The sequence below is a fragment of the Copadichromis virginalis genome, linkage group LG5 (assembly GCF_057382275.1).
Source record: "Copadichromis virginalis isolate Kocher_CV1m ecotype Utaka linkage group LG5, C_Virginalis_male_GT1.1, whole genome shotgun sequence".
NCBI lineage: Eukaryota > Metazoa > Chordata > Actinopteri > Cichliformes > Cichlidae > Copadichromis > Copadichromis virginalis.
The window spans coordinates 13,000,807-13,017,949 of record NC_140622.1 but is presented as its reverse complement, the minus strand read 5'-3'; the positions used below and the strand labels follow the sequence as shown (position 1 = coordinate 13,017,949).

General features: G+C 38.9%; 1 protein-coding gene across 5 annotated transcripts; it reads right to left on the bottom strand.

Moving 5' to 3' along the window:
• Positions 1-3,438: 3,438 nt before the first annotated feature.
• Positions 3,439-11,230, bottom strand: uba3 (ubiquitin-like modifier activating enzyme 3). Of its 5 annotated transcripts, XM_085456026.1 has the most exons (19): positions 11,165-11,205; positions 11,017-11,055; positions 9,851-9,971; positions 9,672-9,752; positions 9,466-9,548; positions 9,295-9,375; positions 9,034-9,077; positions 6,314-6,373; positions 6,037-6,101; positions 5,734-5,889; positions 5,521-5,623; positions 5,266-5,379; positions 4,932-4,985; positions 4,764-4,800; positions 4,582-4,663; positions 4,392-4,492; positions 4,198-4,261; positions 4,028-4,082; positions 3,439-3,932 (listed from the first exon to the last, which is right to left on the bottom strand). In XM_085456026.1, exons 1-19 carry the CDS (start codon positions 11,182-11,184, stop codon positions 3,844-3,846), a joined length of 1,449 nt encoding a protein of 482 aa, XP_085312152.1. In that variant the 5' UTR covers positions 11,185-11,205; the 3' UTR covers positions 3,439-3,843. The 5 variants fall into 5 exon arrangements, with proteins under 5 accessions (XP_085312152.1, XP_085312153.1, XP_085312154.1 ...); XM_085456027.1 differs by lacking the exon at positions 11,017-11,055 and having other exon boundaries at positions 11,165-11,230; XM_085456028.1 differs by lacking the exon at positions 6,314-6,373 and having other exon boundaries at positions 11,165-11,204.
• Between the last annotated feature and the right edge of the window lie 5,913 nt (positions 11,231-17,143).

Genomic DNA, 17,143 nt, shown 5'->3' with positions numbered 1-17,143 from the left:
TAAAACAGTATTTTCTGGTTTGTTGCCTCAGGGATACTATGCAGTTAAATCACCTTTCTTAGGGCAATACTGATAGTGCCTCTAAACTTTGGTATTTGAGACTGCTTGTTTTAGGTTTTAGGTGCTTAACTGCTCTAAAACACCTGATTCTGATCCATTTATCAAGCACCTGCCATGTTTAATACCCAGCTGATCATCTGAACTGTTGGAGCAGAGATTGGGGTCATGGTTTTGAGTTTGGTTAAGTGGTGCAAACCATACATTAATATTAACTAACTTCTAGGAAATGAGCAACAACAGTGTGTATCTATATAACACATTTTCTAGTTGTTTCCACCTCATCCAAAAAAAGAAAATTACAAAGATGTTTAATATCAAGTGTAAATTGGCTTTGCACCACAAATACAGGTGATCTAATTAGAGATGGAACCATATAACAAAACATTAACAGCTTTTGTGTTAACATTTATATATAAACAACATAAAAATGATTAGATTAAAAAAAATGAATAGAACACCTGCTGACCTGTTCCTCTGGTAGATTTTGGATGTGAGGGGGACCTCAGTAAGTAACTGCTGTTGATGGCTTTTTGAGTTGGGTGGAGATGTTGACATTGCAGGAGAGGTTTTCGAAGATTTAGACACCTAGGCTCCACCTGTTTGATAGAAGCAAATCTAGTAGAATTTATACATTTTCTTTGTTTTGTTTCGGTTTATCTGTCATTTTCTTTTTTTTTAATTGAGCAGCTAACACAGCTAACACAGCTAACGCCTAACAGGAAGAAGGTGCATGGTTTTGTTGAGCCTGATCCCTGCAGTTTAGGAAAAGAGATTTACTGTCATGCTACGGGATACATTTGGTTACGTATAGGTTCATAGTCAGACGGAGGACGCTTCAGCATGCCAGAAAAAGAGGACAGGAGAATTTAGATAGTAACAAAACCCCTAACATTAGTGCTTCTCCAATTTTTCCTCTTGATTTTGAAGTATTTCTTTTTTCATCGTATCACTGGAGATGCTACCACACCAAAACATTGACACCAGTGTTATATTCAGACCTGGACAAGTAAAGACATGGCAAATTGTATAATCAGTCAAATGAACAGGTTATAATCCACAATCAAGAAAACGAATCAGAAAGGAGACTCAAAATAGTCAGTCCTCAACTGAATATTTGGTTGATTTTGTAGCATCTTATTTATTTTATCGTGCTGTATGTCTATTGGATTAGACAACTGAAGTTCGGTTACAAGTTATGTTCAAATTAACTTAAATTTTATTCAGTTTTTTATATAAACCACATATAGCCAATAATTTCCAACTACAGTTCTCAAGACAAAAGCTCCAACAATCAAATGATCCCCTGTGAGCAAGCAATTAACAAGACCAGGGAAGAAAAACCTCAGTTTAACAGGAAGAAACCTCCTGCACAACCAGGCTCAGGGAGGGGCAGCCTTCTGCTGGGTCCAACTGGGGCTGTTAATGGAACAAGATGTGAAAAAGGAAAACATACAGAGACAGGACAAACCACACCCTATTAGTTATAGAAGAGAAAGGTTAATGACGTATAGTAGCTGTCATGATATGAAGTAATAAGACATGGGGTATCTTCAACACCACTTGCTTTATTGAACCGTAGCAGGAGCGTACATGGCTATAGCAATACTCTGTAGCATAGCCTGTCCTAAAGAGTCCTCCCATGGTCGCCCCCTCTGGTAGCCTTACTAGGACAATATAGATGAGATTTGAGTTGCGAGATTTCAAAACAGTAGTGGAATATAAATACAACCTCCATGCTCTGTAAGGGTTAACTGACCAAGAAGGAGAGTGATGGAGTGCTCTGCTAGATGGGCTGGCCTCCACAGTCCCGTGACCTAAACCCAATTGAGATGGTTTGGGATGAGATGGACAGCAGAGTGAAGGCAAAAGGGCTGACAAGTGCTCAGCACCTTGAGACTCCTTCAAGACCGTTGGAAAACCATTTCAGGTGACTGCCTCATGAAGCTCAGTGAGAGAATGCCAAGAGTGTGCAAAGCAGTAATCAAAGCAAAAGGTGGCTGTTCTGAACAATCTAAAATACAAAGCATGTTTTGGGTTATATCACATTTTTTTGTTTATTACATAATTTTGATGCCTTTAAAGAGAATCTACAATGTAAATGCCCCCCTCCCCTCTTTTGGGGTTCTTGCTCCAACAATTAATTTTAGTAGTTAAGAAATACAGAAAAATAACTCTAAATAATACAAAAAAAGCCTTCACATTCATTTATGACCTTGAACTGGATTTTTGTTGTTGTCGTTTTTTATAGTGTGGTAACAATAGTTCTATCCTATCAGCAAAGTGGTCTTACCTCTAGGGGGTTGAGGTCAACCTCTGAGATCAGTTTTAATCTCTAGCAGATATGCTGCTGTCCCATTATAAAGTTATAGTAGTCACTGAGATCAGAATTACAAAATTCTAAGGGGGCATTGTTTTATTGGGGCGACCGTGGCTCAGGGGGTTGGGAAGCGTATCTGTAACCGGAAGGTCGCCAGTTCGATCCCCGGGCTCCCTGTCCTGGTCGTTGTGTCTTTGGGCAAGACACTTTACCCTACTGGTGTTGGCCAGAGGGGCCGATGGCACGATATAGCAGCCTCGCTTCTGTCAGTCTGCCCCAGGGCAGCTGTGGCTACATCTGTAGCTTACCTCCACCAGTGTGTGAATGAATAGTGGCATTGTAAAGCGCTTTGGGTGCCTTGAAAAGTGCTATATAAATCCAATCCATTATTATTATTTTATTTTTGAAACAGTCACTCACTGACCCTACAGCAATGTCACAGCAGGGAATTTATGTGTTTTGAGCACTTTTGTTCCCATTTCAGAGGTACTGGTACCTGATAATGTTCTCACTGATCATTTGTGTTCTCTCCAATATGACTACCTCCACACACACACAAACTGGTGAACCACTGAAAATACCAATGAATTATATTTGTAATTGTGAAAGGCAATCACTACTGTTAAAAATATATGTTAATATGAATAAAAGAACCTTTGGCAGTGACTGACCTTGATCCTAGAACGAAAAGGACACTAAATCAAAAAAGTGGAGGAAAGGTGGTTTTATATGGTTTTACCAATTCAAATTTTGAATCCATTATTTTCCTTTTTTTTCAAGATTTTGAAAATCAGTTTTTCTTTAAAAAAAAAAGATTTTTATTTAATAGATTAATAGTTCATTTACAAATATTTGTTTATAATTATTCTTTTCATTTTCCTTTTAAGTTATCAAACAAGAGTCAAATTTAATGTCTAAATGAATAGAAGATATTAAAATGAATGTATAAAATGTATTTCCTCAGGAACATAGATGTGTGAATTACTGCATAATTAATTAATAAATCACAAAAAACCCCACTTGTCTTTCCTCTTCCTGCCACACATTAAGTTCACACAAACTTAATAAAACAAACAAAAAAAAAGATTTTATTCCAGTTCACACATCATCATTGTCGATGTGTTTTACCACTTCCGTGGCTAAACATCTAAAAAATGAGTTGAAATAAATAAATATTCATTTGTAAAACAAGTACAAAGTAATCTTAAAACAATAACCCTTGCATCTGTCATTGCACAGAACATGCTATAGGCTCCAGCAAAATATTAATGCAGAAATCTGACATCAATTATTCACCAAAACATAACCAAGTTTGAACTAAGATTTGGCTTTTCAGTGGAAAATGTTAACTTTAGTCAATACTTGTACTGGAACAGTTAAATAGGTTATAATGGTTGACATTTTGACTGAATAAGCAGTAAACTGTTGTAGCTTTTAGATGAGTTGCAGAGGTGCTTGATTCTGTCTCATGAGGTAAAGCAGAGTTTGAACAACACAGTCTGAGGTGTGGTGACATCAGCTACAGCCAGCTCTTGTCCGTCAGCCAGCCCCAGCTCTGGAAAACATGTTCATAACATAAGTGAGTCAGCACATTCACAGTGAACTCATCTGACCAATGTGGAAACATTCTCAGTAAATAAACCAACACACCCTTCAGGGTTTTGGCCAGATTAGGCCGCGTCCTCTGTTCAATGGAAGCAACCGACTGTAAAACAAAATACTTCAGCTACAACCAAAACTTGAACTTCTCCAGAAAACACCTCAAATTGCTCAAAGATTGAACTAGAATACAAAACTGTACTAAATGGGAGGTTAATTACCTGTAAATATAAAGTCTTATTCTTTCCATCCATCGTTGTTGTTATGGCAGGTGATTTCATTTGTCTGAAAAAAATCCATTGTATTTGGTTGTTGGAAGCATTGCAACATAAAGTAAATTGAATATAGCTGGTAGTGTGATACAAACAAGGTGGGAACTAATATTAGGACATCACAGTAAGTGAGGTAAACGTACATGGAGGTGCTCTCGGTCAGGTAGTCCAACACCTCCTGGAGTTTGGAAGATGGCGAAAAGTGTAGGTCCGAAGGTACTTGGCTGCAAGCTGAACAGTTTTCCTGTAATAAGAGTAATAACCACAAACATGCACGCATTATCCAAACAGGCAAGTCTGTCATGAACTAACAGATGCGAGTCAGACACAAACCTTCCTTTCGGCTTCAAAGGTGTAGGTGTACAGGCCGTCAACATCATTGAAGACCATGTAATTATTCAGAGGTAAATATGCACTGCATGCAAAAAGGTAATAGCAATGTTATTAGAAACTGTGAAATATGCATTCAGTTTTTAAACACATTTTGACATGTGGCAAACAACCTGCAAACTCACCTTGATGCTATTTTGAAAACCTCAGTTGCACAAGCAGCTGCATCGAATAAAGCAGAGAAAAAACGAATGCTATTTACAGAGCACTACGAGTGAATGATTAACTTTTATAATCGTTCATAGAGGAATCAGGTCCACAGGTCTTACATTTATTCAGTGTTAGCTACTTACCAGCAATGGCAGCATTTGTGGATGCTACAGCAGGGATTATCCTCTTAACAACCCCTGAAACATTTAAAGCCAATTAGTTTTTTATATCTCTAATCATGAAAGAAAACAAAGAGGAAAATGCAGTTTGGGCAAAAGAAAGAAAAGCTGTACAAAGCATCTGATCTGAATGAACTTTAGGGAGTGTTTTAATGTTTTACTGACACAAAATAAGATAAGAGTTTGAAAGCACCATCAACTTGCTGTGTTTTATATTACTTGGCTCATCTTCCACAGGAGTAGCTAGAAAAGTAACAGTCACCTCATGGCCACAGAAATGCTATTTATGCAAGCTCACCCTGTGTTAGTCTATATGTGACTCCTGTTATGCTGAACTCTGCTGCCCTCTCCAGAGATTTCTGGTACACCCACTGGATGTGTTCTGGGTCATCTCCATCCAGAGACACGTCATCTAATCCACATCAAAACAAACAAAAAATAATAATAAAATAAACAAAAATTGAAACATACTTTCTGTTCAAATGTTTGACTACCTCATAATTGTAATTATTATTGAAAAAAAATATACCGGTAATATGGTGTGACTTCCTACCTCCAAAGGGCATCTCTTTTGGCCATAGTAATATTCGCACGTACTCAATGCAATGTTCTGGCAGACGAGGCATTGAGGCTATTGTACACATGGGGAAGTTGATCTACAGACACAGATTGGGTTTAGCACTGAAAAACTGACTGGGATCTGGTTCTGAAAGATAATTAACTCATGGCTATGATCATTATTTTAGACAAACATCTGCTACCTTACCTGGGGAGGGTAAAGCTCAAGGGTGCAGTCAATGCAGGCTGTCATGCCAGGGAAAATGACTCTGGCATTGCCTTTAAAGCCTTCAGTCCCACCATCAATCAGAGGGATGATGGATGATGGATCTAAGACACCATCTTCATACACCAGCAAAGATAGCTACAAAAAAAACAGAAACACGGAGTTTACATTTAGAATATGTTCCTTTTAGCTAGCATTATCTTACAGATAGAAATCCAGTCATTTTTCAACTGTGCAAAGCTAAACAGATCATGTTAAAGATCACAATAAAGAGATTTAACTTACCAGCATACCATTCATCCACCTCCTCGCCACAATAGAGTCCAATCCACACACAATTATATGGAATTCTAGGTAAAGATAGAAAGAGGGACAAAGTCAAATCCAATTTTCTATGTTTTCTAATCTAATTGGTTTTTTTAATTCAAATTTTGTGAAGAAAATGTCAAAAAAGTGGAGGTATCAAAAAGTGGTGTATCAAGTTTATGGATTCTATAGAGTTCTGTGAAAAACTAACTACTCTGAACTACCCGACTCACTGGACCATCTACAATTTGCATACCGCCACAACAGGTCCACTGATGATGCCATAGCCCTGACACTACATACTGCCCTCTCACACCTGGAGAAGAGAGACACGTATGTGAGAATGCTGTTTGTAGATTACAGCTCAGCATTCAACACCATCGTTCCCTCGAAGCTGGACAGGAAACTGCAGGATCTAGGACTGAGCAGCTCCCTCTGCAACTGGATCCTTAACTTCCTGTCTGACAGACGCCAAGTGGTCAGACTGGGCATTTCACCTCATCCCCCATCACACTGGTGCTCCACAGGGGTGTGTACTGAGCCCTCTCCTGTACTCACTCTACACCTACGACTGCACGGCCACTAGCAACTCCAACATCATTGTGAAGTTTGCAGACAACACTACAGTGGTGGGTCTTATCACCAAAGGTAATGAGACGGCCTACAGGGAGGAGGTCAGTGCCCTGACCCACTGGTGTCAAGACAACCATCTCACCCTCAACGTCACAAAGACAAAGGAGTTGATATTGGACTTCCAGAGGTGCAGCGAAGTACACCACCCCCATCACCGGCGCTGCTGTGGAGAGAGTGAGCAGCTTCCGCTTCCTTGGTGTACATCTGGCTGAGGATCTTACGTGGTCAGTACACACAAACAAAACAGTGAAGAAGGCGCAGCAGCGCCTCTTCTTTCTCAGGAGACCGAAAAGATTCGGCATGAGCCCCCGCATCCTCAGGACCTTCTATCACTGTGCCATTGAGAGCATCCTCACTGGATGCATCACCACCTGGTATGGCAACAGCACCGCCTACAACTGCAAAGCTCTCCAGAGAGTAGTGCGGTGCTCTGAACGGATAATTGGAGGTGAGCTTCCCTCCCTCCAAGACATCTACAGGAAGCGGTGCCTGAGGAAAGCGGGGAGGATCATCAAGGACTCCAGTCACCCCAGCCATAAACTGTTCAGACTACTTCCATCAGGAAGGAGGTTCTGCAGCATCCGGTCCCGTACCAGCAGACTGAGAGACAGCTTTTTCCACCAGGCCATCAGACTGCTGAACACGTCATAGACACCTCAGCTTCACTACTGGAACTTCAACATTATGCACTCCACACTGTACATTAATGCCACTTGTTTTGCACAATATCCAACTACCAACCTCTGTATATTTTATACATTTTATTTTATCGTTTACTCTATTTAATTTTTAAAATATGTATACACACACACACACACATATATACACAAGTAGATATACATATTAGTATACACATTCAGTAATATGCATACACTCTTATATTGTACATATATAAGATACATGATAAGTAGTCAATAGTTTTGTTGTGTGTGTCAGAACAATGAGGCGACTGCTGAATGTTACAGGTGTTACAGGAGTGATACATCTCCTGTTGTCAGGCCTGCAGGTATCAGGCTGTTGTTCTCCTTTATCTCATAGTGGGCAGAAATTATTTTTTGGAGTGGCACAAATAATTTGTGTGGCATCAAATTTGATGCAGAACAGCTGATTGTTCTGTAAATCAGCGGTCCCCAACCTTTTTCGCGCCACGGACCGGTTCATGCCCCACAATATTTTCACGGACCAGCCTTTAAAGCGTCGCGGATAAATACAACAAAATAAAAATAGTACCGGTACCGAAAAAAAGAAGATTTATTCATAACACATGTGAAAAGACCCAGGAAAACCGAGTTAACGATAAAAACGATAACAAAATAATTCTAAAAACCGATAAAAATCCTGAAAACCATACATTTCACACCTGAGCCTCAACTCTTGCGGCCCGGTCCAAACGACTCACGGACCAGTACCGGTCCGAGGCCCGGGGACCGCTGCTGTAAATACTTTGAAATGTTTATTTAAAAAAAAAAAAAAAAAACACCCTGGCTGCAATTTTAGGTAAACAGCTGTAAAAAAAACTTTGTTTGCAAAACTCAGTTACTTTTTTAAAGAAGTAACTATATAATTAATTGCGCAACATTGGTCATTATATACTGTATTCTACAGACAGAGTTACAGGACTCTCTCCCAGACCACAGACTCATACTCATAATACAAGTCAGAGCTTTATAAAAAAAAAAGAAAAAAAGAAAGAAGAAAGTTTTGTTTTCATAATTGGAGATCAAGTTATTTTTACTTCCAATAGTGTTAACATGCTGCACAGGTCATGAACAAGACTTTTTTAAATTTTTTCATTGTAAGTGGGCTAAAGAGGTTAATTAAAAGTAGTCTAACATAAATGCTGTAATTTGATTATTTTAATAAACCATGTAACTTGGATGGATCTGATGCTGGCGTGACCACAGTGCAGATGTCTAATGTTGCTCACAGTGGTCCAAGGGACCGCTCAGGGAGTTTGTGTGTTTGCTCAGACACATGAAAAATTAGAGGGAACATTGCTGTAGCCCTTGGGTTTTTAAGAATATCACAAAGGACTTTTATAGGATTTTGTGGGGTCCTGTGAAAACTTTCTTTTTCAAGTAACTATAGTTAACAAGTAAATTGCTAATGGCAAGTGAGATCATTAAGAAGCAGGTTTACATCACAGGAAAGTGGACATGTGAAGTATGTTTCTCTATTCTATTAAGGGGTGCAATGGCTTTTCATTTAGAGTAAGTTGCACACACTTAAAAAAATAAATTAAACTGCAGTGAGATATTTAATGTGAAACAAAATTAATCTCAAGTGAGCAAATCCATTCAGACATTACAAAAGCCAGTAATGGATTGCCCTGTTGATACTTACGTCTGTAGAATGTTTCATCTAAGTCTTGAATCTTTTTAAAATAGCTGCACAAAACATTTAGGAAAGGTTTGGGTTTTAACACAATATTCACTTCATATTGTTCGCATCACAGAAAAGTAGTATGGTGTCTTTGCATTCTTAAACTGTAATATCTGAACATTCTTCACATTTTGTCCACAATGACTGTACGTTAAAATTTTAGCCATGTGAACGTGATAAAGCATTTGAACTCTCAGAATAGATGCTCAATCAAAAGGATACGGGATTACACAGCATCCAGGCACACGGCTGTTTATAAAGTCAGCAGCAACATCCGCCTTGGGTCGACCTACATCTTTAGCTCTAGTGAAAATTACAGACACATGAAAATCAAAGATAAAACGTAACACAGTAAGGATCAGCCTTTACACAGAACTGACTGATTCTACTCACCTGAAGAGGAACTGTCGATTTAGGTTGGAAACATCAATGGTGTCCATGTCAACAACATGAATGTTGCGAAAGCCTGATAAGGCCTGAGCCACAAGATGAACAAAAAGATGAAAATTAAATACGAACTATTCACTGAAATTATAATTATACCATTTAAATGATAATAATAATAATAATAATAATGATAATAATAATAATAATAATACCAGGTTTTTTAGCAGCTCGCATCCCAAACCACCAGCACCAATGACTAAGATTTTGCAGGTTTCTAACATAAACTGCAAGGACTAAAATAGGAGAATACATTTCATATCAGAGATATCAAATATGCCACAGGACAGAAAAAATGACATATCTGTATCAGATTCCTCACTGCAAATATTACCTCTGTGCTGGGTTCAAAGTCAGGATGCATGAATGGACCTGATCTTTCCAAAAACTTCTTGATATGGTTCCAACGGTCATCCCAGTCAGAGGTGCTTCCAGTGTCTCCATCCACCAACATCCTAAGGATGACATTCATGTTTAGGATGCATTATCAACAGTATCTCTGACAAAAATGTTAAATAGTGCATGCATGGCAACATATGGCCCCATAACATAAAAATGTTTATCGCTACTTAAATTGTACAGCATGGAAAAGAACCAAATCCTATGCTCAATGTTGTGATTAATGTTAACAGGAAGAGCGCTATTTACAGCAGAAAATTAAATGACTTTTAAGAAACTAAGTAGGCATCATTACCTTATGTTTTAATGTCTACTCTACTCTACATCAACCTCGGTTCTCTCACATACGACTCTTTTAAAGCGGCTCTATTATGCAGTTTCATAGTTGTTGCAACAGCGGATGCTCACATTAAACATGGCCAAATCTTTGAGCCAAAAGCTTTCAGTTTCAAAAGCTTGTTTCTACTTATATGGTCATCTCAGGCACACAACTTTGGCCGTGACCACAAAAGCCCCACCGACCTCAAGTTAAAACTTTCTAGTTGTGAAGAGCAGCCAATCAGATGAAAGCTCCCTTAAAGGGCGCTAGCTGAAAGTGATTATAGGGCTTTGGACAGAATGCCTGGGCTACACCAAGGTCCAATATAAGATGAAAAAAATATGAACTTCTTGAAAAGAGTCCAAGATTAAAAAGAGTCAGCAAAGAGTTGGAAGTGAGCATAATTTGTCCCCTTTAAACATCTTAGTAAAACTGCCTGTCTCACGGGTGGGCGTTTCTGACCCACTGAATTTTGGGTAATATCTCTTGCCTGAATAGCTCCCAGCCTGCCGGCAGCTAAGCTAAGTGAATAGCTAACATGTCAACAGTGAGGAGGTACAACAAACCTCAAACTTCGCACAGAGATTAATAATACCACTACTAATTCACTATACAGACGTGTTAGTTATTCACTGTCAACTAGGCAGGATATTTCTGTCAACTAGCTACTCACAAGTTTCATTTACAACCAGCATTAGCTTAGCTCTTCGTCTAGCTAATGTTAACCTTCCTCCTAATGTTAACCTCAAACCTTGCGCCAGTTCTACCAATTGATCACTAACTTCTCAGTCAGCTCCACTACTCTCCTTCTTTTCTTCTCCCTAAAAAGAGAGAATAAAAGAAGGTTGATTCATGCTGTGCTTTCGCAGATTAAGGTGACTTGAAAGCATCTTTCGGGGTTTCTTGCTTGTTTCTTCGGCAGCTACTTACGGCTCGTCCGTCTCCGCCATCTTTGAGTAACTTCAAATGTCCAATTTAGCAGTAGTAAACAAGAAATCTGTCAGCCAACAATAGCGTTACTGTCGGATAAAAGTCTCTGTTGACAATGTTCTGGTTTACAGTTTTAGAATTAATGTGTCCCGCAGCTAGAGGCTGTAGAGCATATAATCTATATAAGATAAATTAGTTGTAATTTTATTATTTAGGTGGAATTTCAATATTCCCATTATCATGAAGGTTGCATTGTCAACAGTCGGTCATAAAGGCGGAAATTACATCGAAGTTCCAACAGATGGTAGCATTTACCTTACGGCTTTACAAGTCACCAGTTTTCAAGCGCAAACTTGTATTGCTGGGCAATACTGCACATTTTAGTATTGATCCAGTACCAAGTAAATCAAGGGCCAGTGTTTGCAATACCGCTGCTTAAGTAGAGCGGGTCGGGGGGCAGTGTGCCATGATTTATGAGATGAATTATTCATTTTCAAATTCTGAACACATTTTAATGACCATCAACCACTGTAATGTTTTTACTGTTCACAATAATTAGTAAATGTAACAAAACACACCTTTCAGCTTTTCAAGCTTTCATCATCTGTTGTTTACATGTGCAATAGGCTATAAATAAAATAGATGCGACAGTCAACACAAAACGATTCAGACGTTTTTAATAGTGCATGTTTATATATTTTCACCCCCCTCCAAAAAAATTATTTGACATCATTCATTCATTTATAATACATACTGATAAAAACAAAGTATCGATCCTATCACCTAGCATCGATTTGAAACCAATGCCAGTACTGGTATCAATACTGTCCATATTGGTTCAATACAGTACCCTTACACCGTATACCTTACTGAAGTGGTCCTCAGTTCATCCTGATAAGTGTTGAAATTAAAACATCTGTGCTAAACACTATCATATTGTCAACTGGGCATGCAAGGAAACAAAAAAAAACTGTTAGCATTAAATGCTTATGGGTATTCCACAAATATGTCGTGAAATGTGACATTTCACGCAGGTTATTGCCTTTGCTTTGTAATACAGGGATTCTCAATCTTGTGTTGTGTCGTTCAGGCTATTTAAAATTTAAAAAATGTTTATGCTCTTGTGTTCACCAGAGTGAACAGAGACAAGAAACAAAACAAGAGAAAAGGAAGAAAATAATTGCCATGCATGGTCTTGGTAAAGGCTGCAATTTCTTCTGCTAACATCTGATCTCTGTATGACATTGAAGTTTATGGGACCATATTTAAACTCCTTAGATGTGGCTGTAGCCTATTTGACACAGGAAAAAAATACAACAAAAACTTCAAAACATACACTACTTGACCTCCAAAATCAAAACACCCTGACTGTACTGTGCGCCCCTTTCTGAATACAACAGGAAAAGCCCACTTTTGAAAGGGAGACATTACAAAAACTCTACTTTTCTATAATCCTTACTGAGCAGCTGCTTTTCAAACAGAAGAAACAAAAAGTAAGTGTCATCATGTTCACAGGAGAGAATTAAGCTTTTAAGGAGCATCACGCCCTGCCCTCTGTGATCTATGAGGCGGCTCAGTTGTCTTATGGGGATGCTTTGCTGTGTGTGCCATAGGGCACCTTGCAGGATAAAATCAGGAGATTATTGAGACACATATAGGGAGAAACATACAGCTAGAGGGCTCTATCGCTTAACAGGATAATGATTTAAAGCTTTTATAACACTGGACCACAGTGAAGTATCCAGTATGAATCTTTTTTTCATTCATTTATAAAACAAGTTATTTTTGTTAGTGCCAAATGATTAAAGAAGTATATTTGTGCACACTTACTTTAGACTCTCGTCGCTGTATATCACTGAAATCAATTTTTAGCGATCGTATTTAGCACAGTTGTTCGAATGCTGATACTTTTCATGCAATCTTAGTGTAACTTTTCTAAATCACCGTGGGGCACTGGAGGTTAACAATGGCATTGAGAGTTAAATAAAGTCTATACTAGTAATTACCTGATAATTGCTCCGGTTTATGTGCTTTAGCCCTGCAACTAGCAATCATCTATAAAACCAGTTAATGAGCATTAAAGAGCGAAATGGCCTGCTCGAATGGGATAAAACTATCTGATGAATTAATCTTATCGTCTGCAGTGGATGCAAAGTAACTGAATGAGAATAAAGTCCTAAAATATACAGCACCCTTTCTTCTGCATTTCTACTACCCTACATAAAAAGTAATTAATTTGTTGCTTTGCGTTGTTTTCCACTCTGCAGTGATGAGACAGGAAATTTAAATCTTGGTATTATGTTACTTAAGGGCATCTACCTTAAGCATCTGATTTAATGTATCCAAATCGTGTTAATGAATCTCTTATTATCGAATGATTAATAAACCTTGGATTGGCCTCTTTGCATTTTAAGAGTGGTGCCTGTGGGTTTGTGGACATAATTAATCCACCTGTCTACACCGCCTCTAAAATTAAAGCAAATGTGGAAAAGGTGTCTCCTACAGAGGTCACCAGCAGTCTGCTAATGTATGCGCTGATAGCTGATAACCTTATGAGCTCATAATATTTGATGCTGGGGTGTGTGCTCATATGTGCGCAGGACACGAGCCTCAGAGTTTCTTTGATTTGAATGTGGTGGTGTTTTTTGGAGGGTTTTTTAACAAACTGATTTTTAATGAGGTGTTCCGAATGACAGCCTCTGAAAACTGATTACTAAAAATAACTGCTGTGGCCATGTCCTTCATAGCTGACTGCCCACCATCTCAGCCCTTCTCTCTCTCTCGATTTGTGCTATCCGCCTTGTCCTCTTTCATTTAACCTCGGACATGCTCTCATGTTAAACAGCAGAATGATGTGATAACATTTCATCAAAAAAAGGAAATACAATCCCAGAAGACACTTGAAAACCAGTTTGGTTATGACTGAAACCCATTGCCGTGGGTCTCAATCACACTCTTGCTCCTGGGCACTTTATTAAGGTGTTAGGTATGCTCCAGACTGCAGCAGTGTCAGCTCTGTTGGCTTTCCCTGTATTGTTATTTTAGATGTACACTAGTTGAAAAGTAGGGCAAAGTCAAAATCTTCTGGTGCTGACACATTTTTATAGATTCCATTGAAATGCCATCTGTCACTCCCCCACCTTAAGCTGGGACATTTTGAATGTCACTACTGTGCTTTTGAGGTGACCCTACTCTTGGCGATCCATCACAGCCAACTGCAGTTAAGGTTCATGCAAAGACCGAAGAGATCAGAATTAAGCAGGCCTTCACTAGATCGTGGCAGGCTATCAAAACAATGACACCTTGCTCGGAAGAAGAACCTCAGAGGAGGGAAACAGGGAAAGAGATCTTTTGCTTTCTCCTCTGCATGCAGTGACATGGGAATCAGAGTTTGTCAGCTTTATAGCTCCATATATCTCATATCCATTTGCCATCTGATTGCTTTCTGTCAGGACATCCAAAGTAGAGTTGATTGTGCTAATGATAATGTGTCACAGCGATATGGCCCTAGTTAGGCGCAAAGCAGGGCTGCCAGCCAAGAAGACAAGGAGAGGCTTCAGGCTGATGTTGTGTTGTGCTGTTGTAGGTGATTGATGACTCTCTCTGTTCTAGTGCTTTGATTAAGACGCCAGTGATTTATCGCCACTGCTCACAATATAATTAGACTCTATATACACTCAACAAAACAGTGTTGTCCTGCTATACTGTGGGATGCCAGCAAGTGTGGGTGTGTTTTTGTGCCTGTGGGTGCTATGAGTTATCTTCATAGCCATACATCTAGTACAGTATATTTTGCTGATGTGCATCTAAATGGTTGCCAAGTGTGAATACATTCACATTAAAGAAAATCCACCCTGCACACTTTTCTGTTTTAAAGTAGGAAATGTAGCCAGGAAATGTGCTGCACGTGATACAAGATTTATTCAGCGTATGATGGATTACCTTTGACTGAAGCTGTCTGGAGTGTTTTCACTTGGCTATTACCAGGATGCTCTGCGAGTAGATATTTGCTGTGAAAATGAACCCTTGCTGTTTTTATGGTTGGGTCAATGGATTTTTGGTCTGTCGAGATGTCCTTAGTGTGGCAGGAGAAGTGGAAAGATACAGAGCTCATCTAAAATTTGCCTTATAATGACAATTTAGAAGATTAAAAGCCCACTAAATGTATACTTTAAAAGTAATTACAGGATCCTACTCCTTTTTTGAACAGTATGGAAACAGCTCTTAATTTTAGGCTAGCATTGTTGCCACCATTGTGAAGTGAAATAGAAAGTTCAGGGTGGCTGTACTGTCTCCAAGGTGTTCAAATAAAATAATCCATCATCCTATGATGTGAGGAGTGTGGCGTCATTGCTGGTTTGCACTTTGTTCTTCCTGTTGCTGATGGGCAGCGCCCACAGACAATTTGTGCTTGACACTTCCTGCCTACGTGGGAGGGGGACTCGCTCTGACCTTGCAGCACATGGTGTTTTGTTGTTGTTGTGATTTTGCTTTCTTTTTTTTCTTCTTTCTTTTCATTTAACCTCCCAATTTTATCCAATAGAGTTATTTCTGCACTGGAGGGAGAGCTAAACATTGAAAGCAATAACTATAAGGTGACTTTAAAGCAAAAGGCATACAGCTGTGCTCAGTGAAATGTAACTCAACTCATTAAACACAGCCACTCCACTGGTTTGGGTGTATTTAGCACTATGTTATTATTTATTTACTGTTGTTTTGTTAGATTTTAAAGGGACTGTTACTTTTCATTATATATAGTGTACCACACTCCTCCTTACACTAAATTTAAAGCTTCAGTCAGTAGATGATTAGTTTCATTATCTTGTCTTTACAGAAAATTGGAAGTACACAGGAAATGAATCACATGAAATATATTATGCTAGTGAGTTTTTGATGTCACTGCTTCTCCAGTTTATCTTAAGCTAAGAAACTAACAATGTACAAACATGGGAGAGGGGTCTCTCTTTCTCTGTAATTCTTTTACTTTCATTTCGACTCTTGCTTGCTTGAGTTGAGACATCTATACCTTAGTAGTAGACTTTACCTTGGGGATAGGTTTGGAACAAGTAGCTTATTGCTATTTGTTCTAGCATCTGGAAAATCTGTCATCTTTCTTGGTGTGCATCTGTGTAGTGTTGATAGCAACGCTGATATATTGCTTTTAACGGATATTTGGGAGAGGCTAATTCTAGGTTTCTTTCAAGGACTCCAGAGGAATTACGGGAATCCTTAAGACCATGAGACAGAATTTCCCTCTGACTACTTCAGCTGCTTTTATTCCTGCTTGTACTTCCTATTTCCTGGCCTCCTCGGTATGCTTCCTGCTCTGCCATTTCTACTGTTCCTCCATCCCCGTTGTCCTTTGCATGCCTGAAGGAGACACTGTACATAGTAATGACAACATCCAGTCCTTTAGCAGTTACTGTTTCCTCACAGAAGTGAATTAAGTGACAAACAACTCTTGCAAAACATAAAACTAAACATAAAATAGAAGAAAATGCAGAACAGAGAACATACTTTTTTTTTTCTTAAACCTATTGACCAGCAGTCCATAAACGACAAGAAAGAGGTGCGCTTCACCACTTTGTCACGTGTTACTCTTATGTCACTGTAGGGCAGAAAATATATCACAACCCCAAAGAAGTCTCATTGATTTCCCATTCAAATGCCTTCAACAGAACAGGAAATGTAGTTTTCTTTCTGCTTTAACATCCTTAATGCTCCTAGTATTCTAGTTTTTGACAGAACAAGTTAAGGCCCAGAGTTACTACAGAAGTCATTTAGTCAACAAATGAAAACTGCATCAGTGATTTCCTGACCTCTTTATTTGTGGCAAGTTTTGTTTGAATGAGGACTTCGACCCCTCTGAGGTCCAAGTCATCATCTGTGATGACCCCAACCCTAAAAGTAACCTTCAATTCAATCCAGATATGTATTGTTTAATCGTTCTCCCTGGTCTTGGCAACAAGAAGACAAGAA

Coding starts and splice junctions, on each gene's coding strand:
- uba3 (XM_085456026.1), bottom strand. CDS start 11,184: ATGGCGGAGACGGACGAGCC. Junction 6,374..9,033: donor AGATGAAACATTCTACAGAC/GTAAGTATCAAC, acceptor TCTCTTCTCCAG/GTGTGAGAGGGCAGTATGTA. Junction 3,933..4,027: donor TCTGGCCAAAACCCTGAAGG/GTGTGTTGGTTT, acceptor CATGTTTTCCAG/AGCTGGGGCTGGCTGACGGA.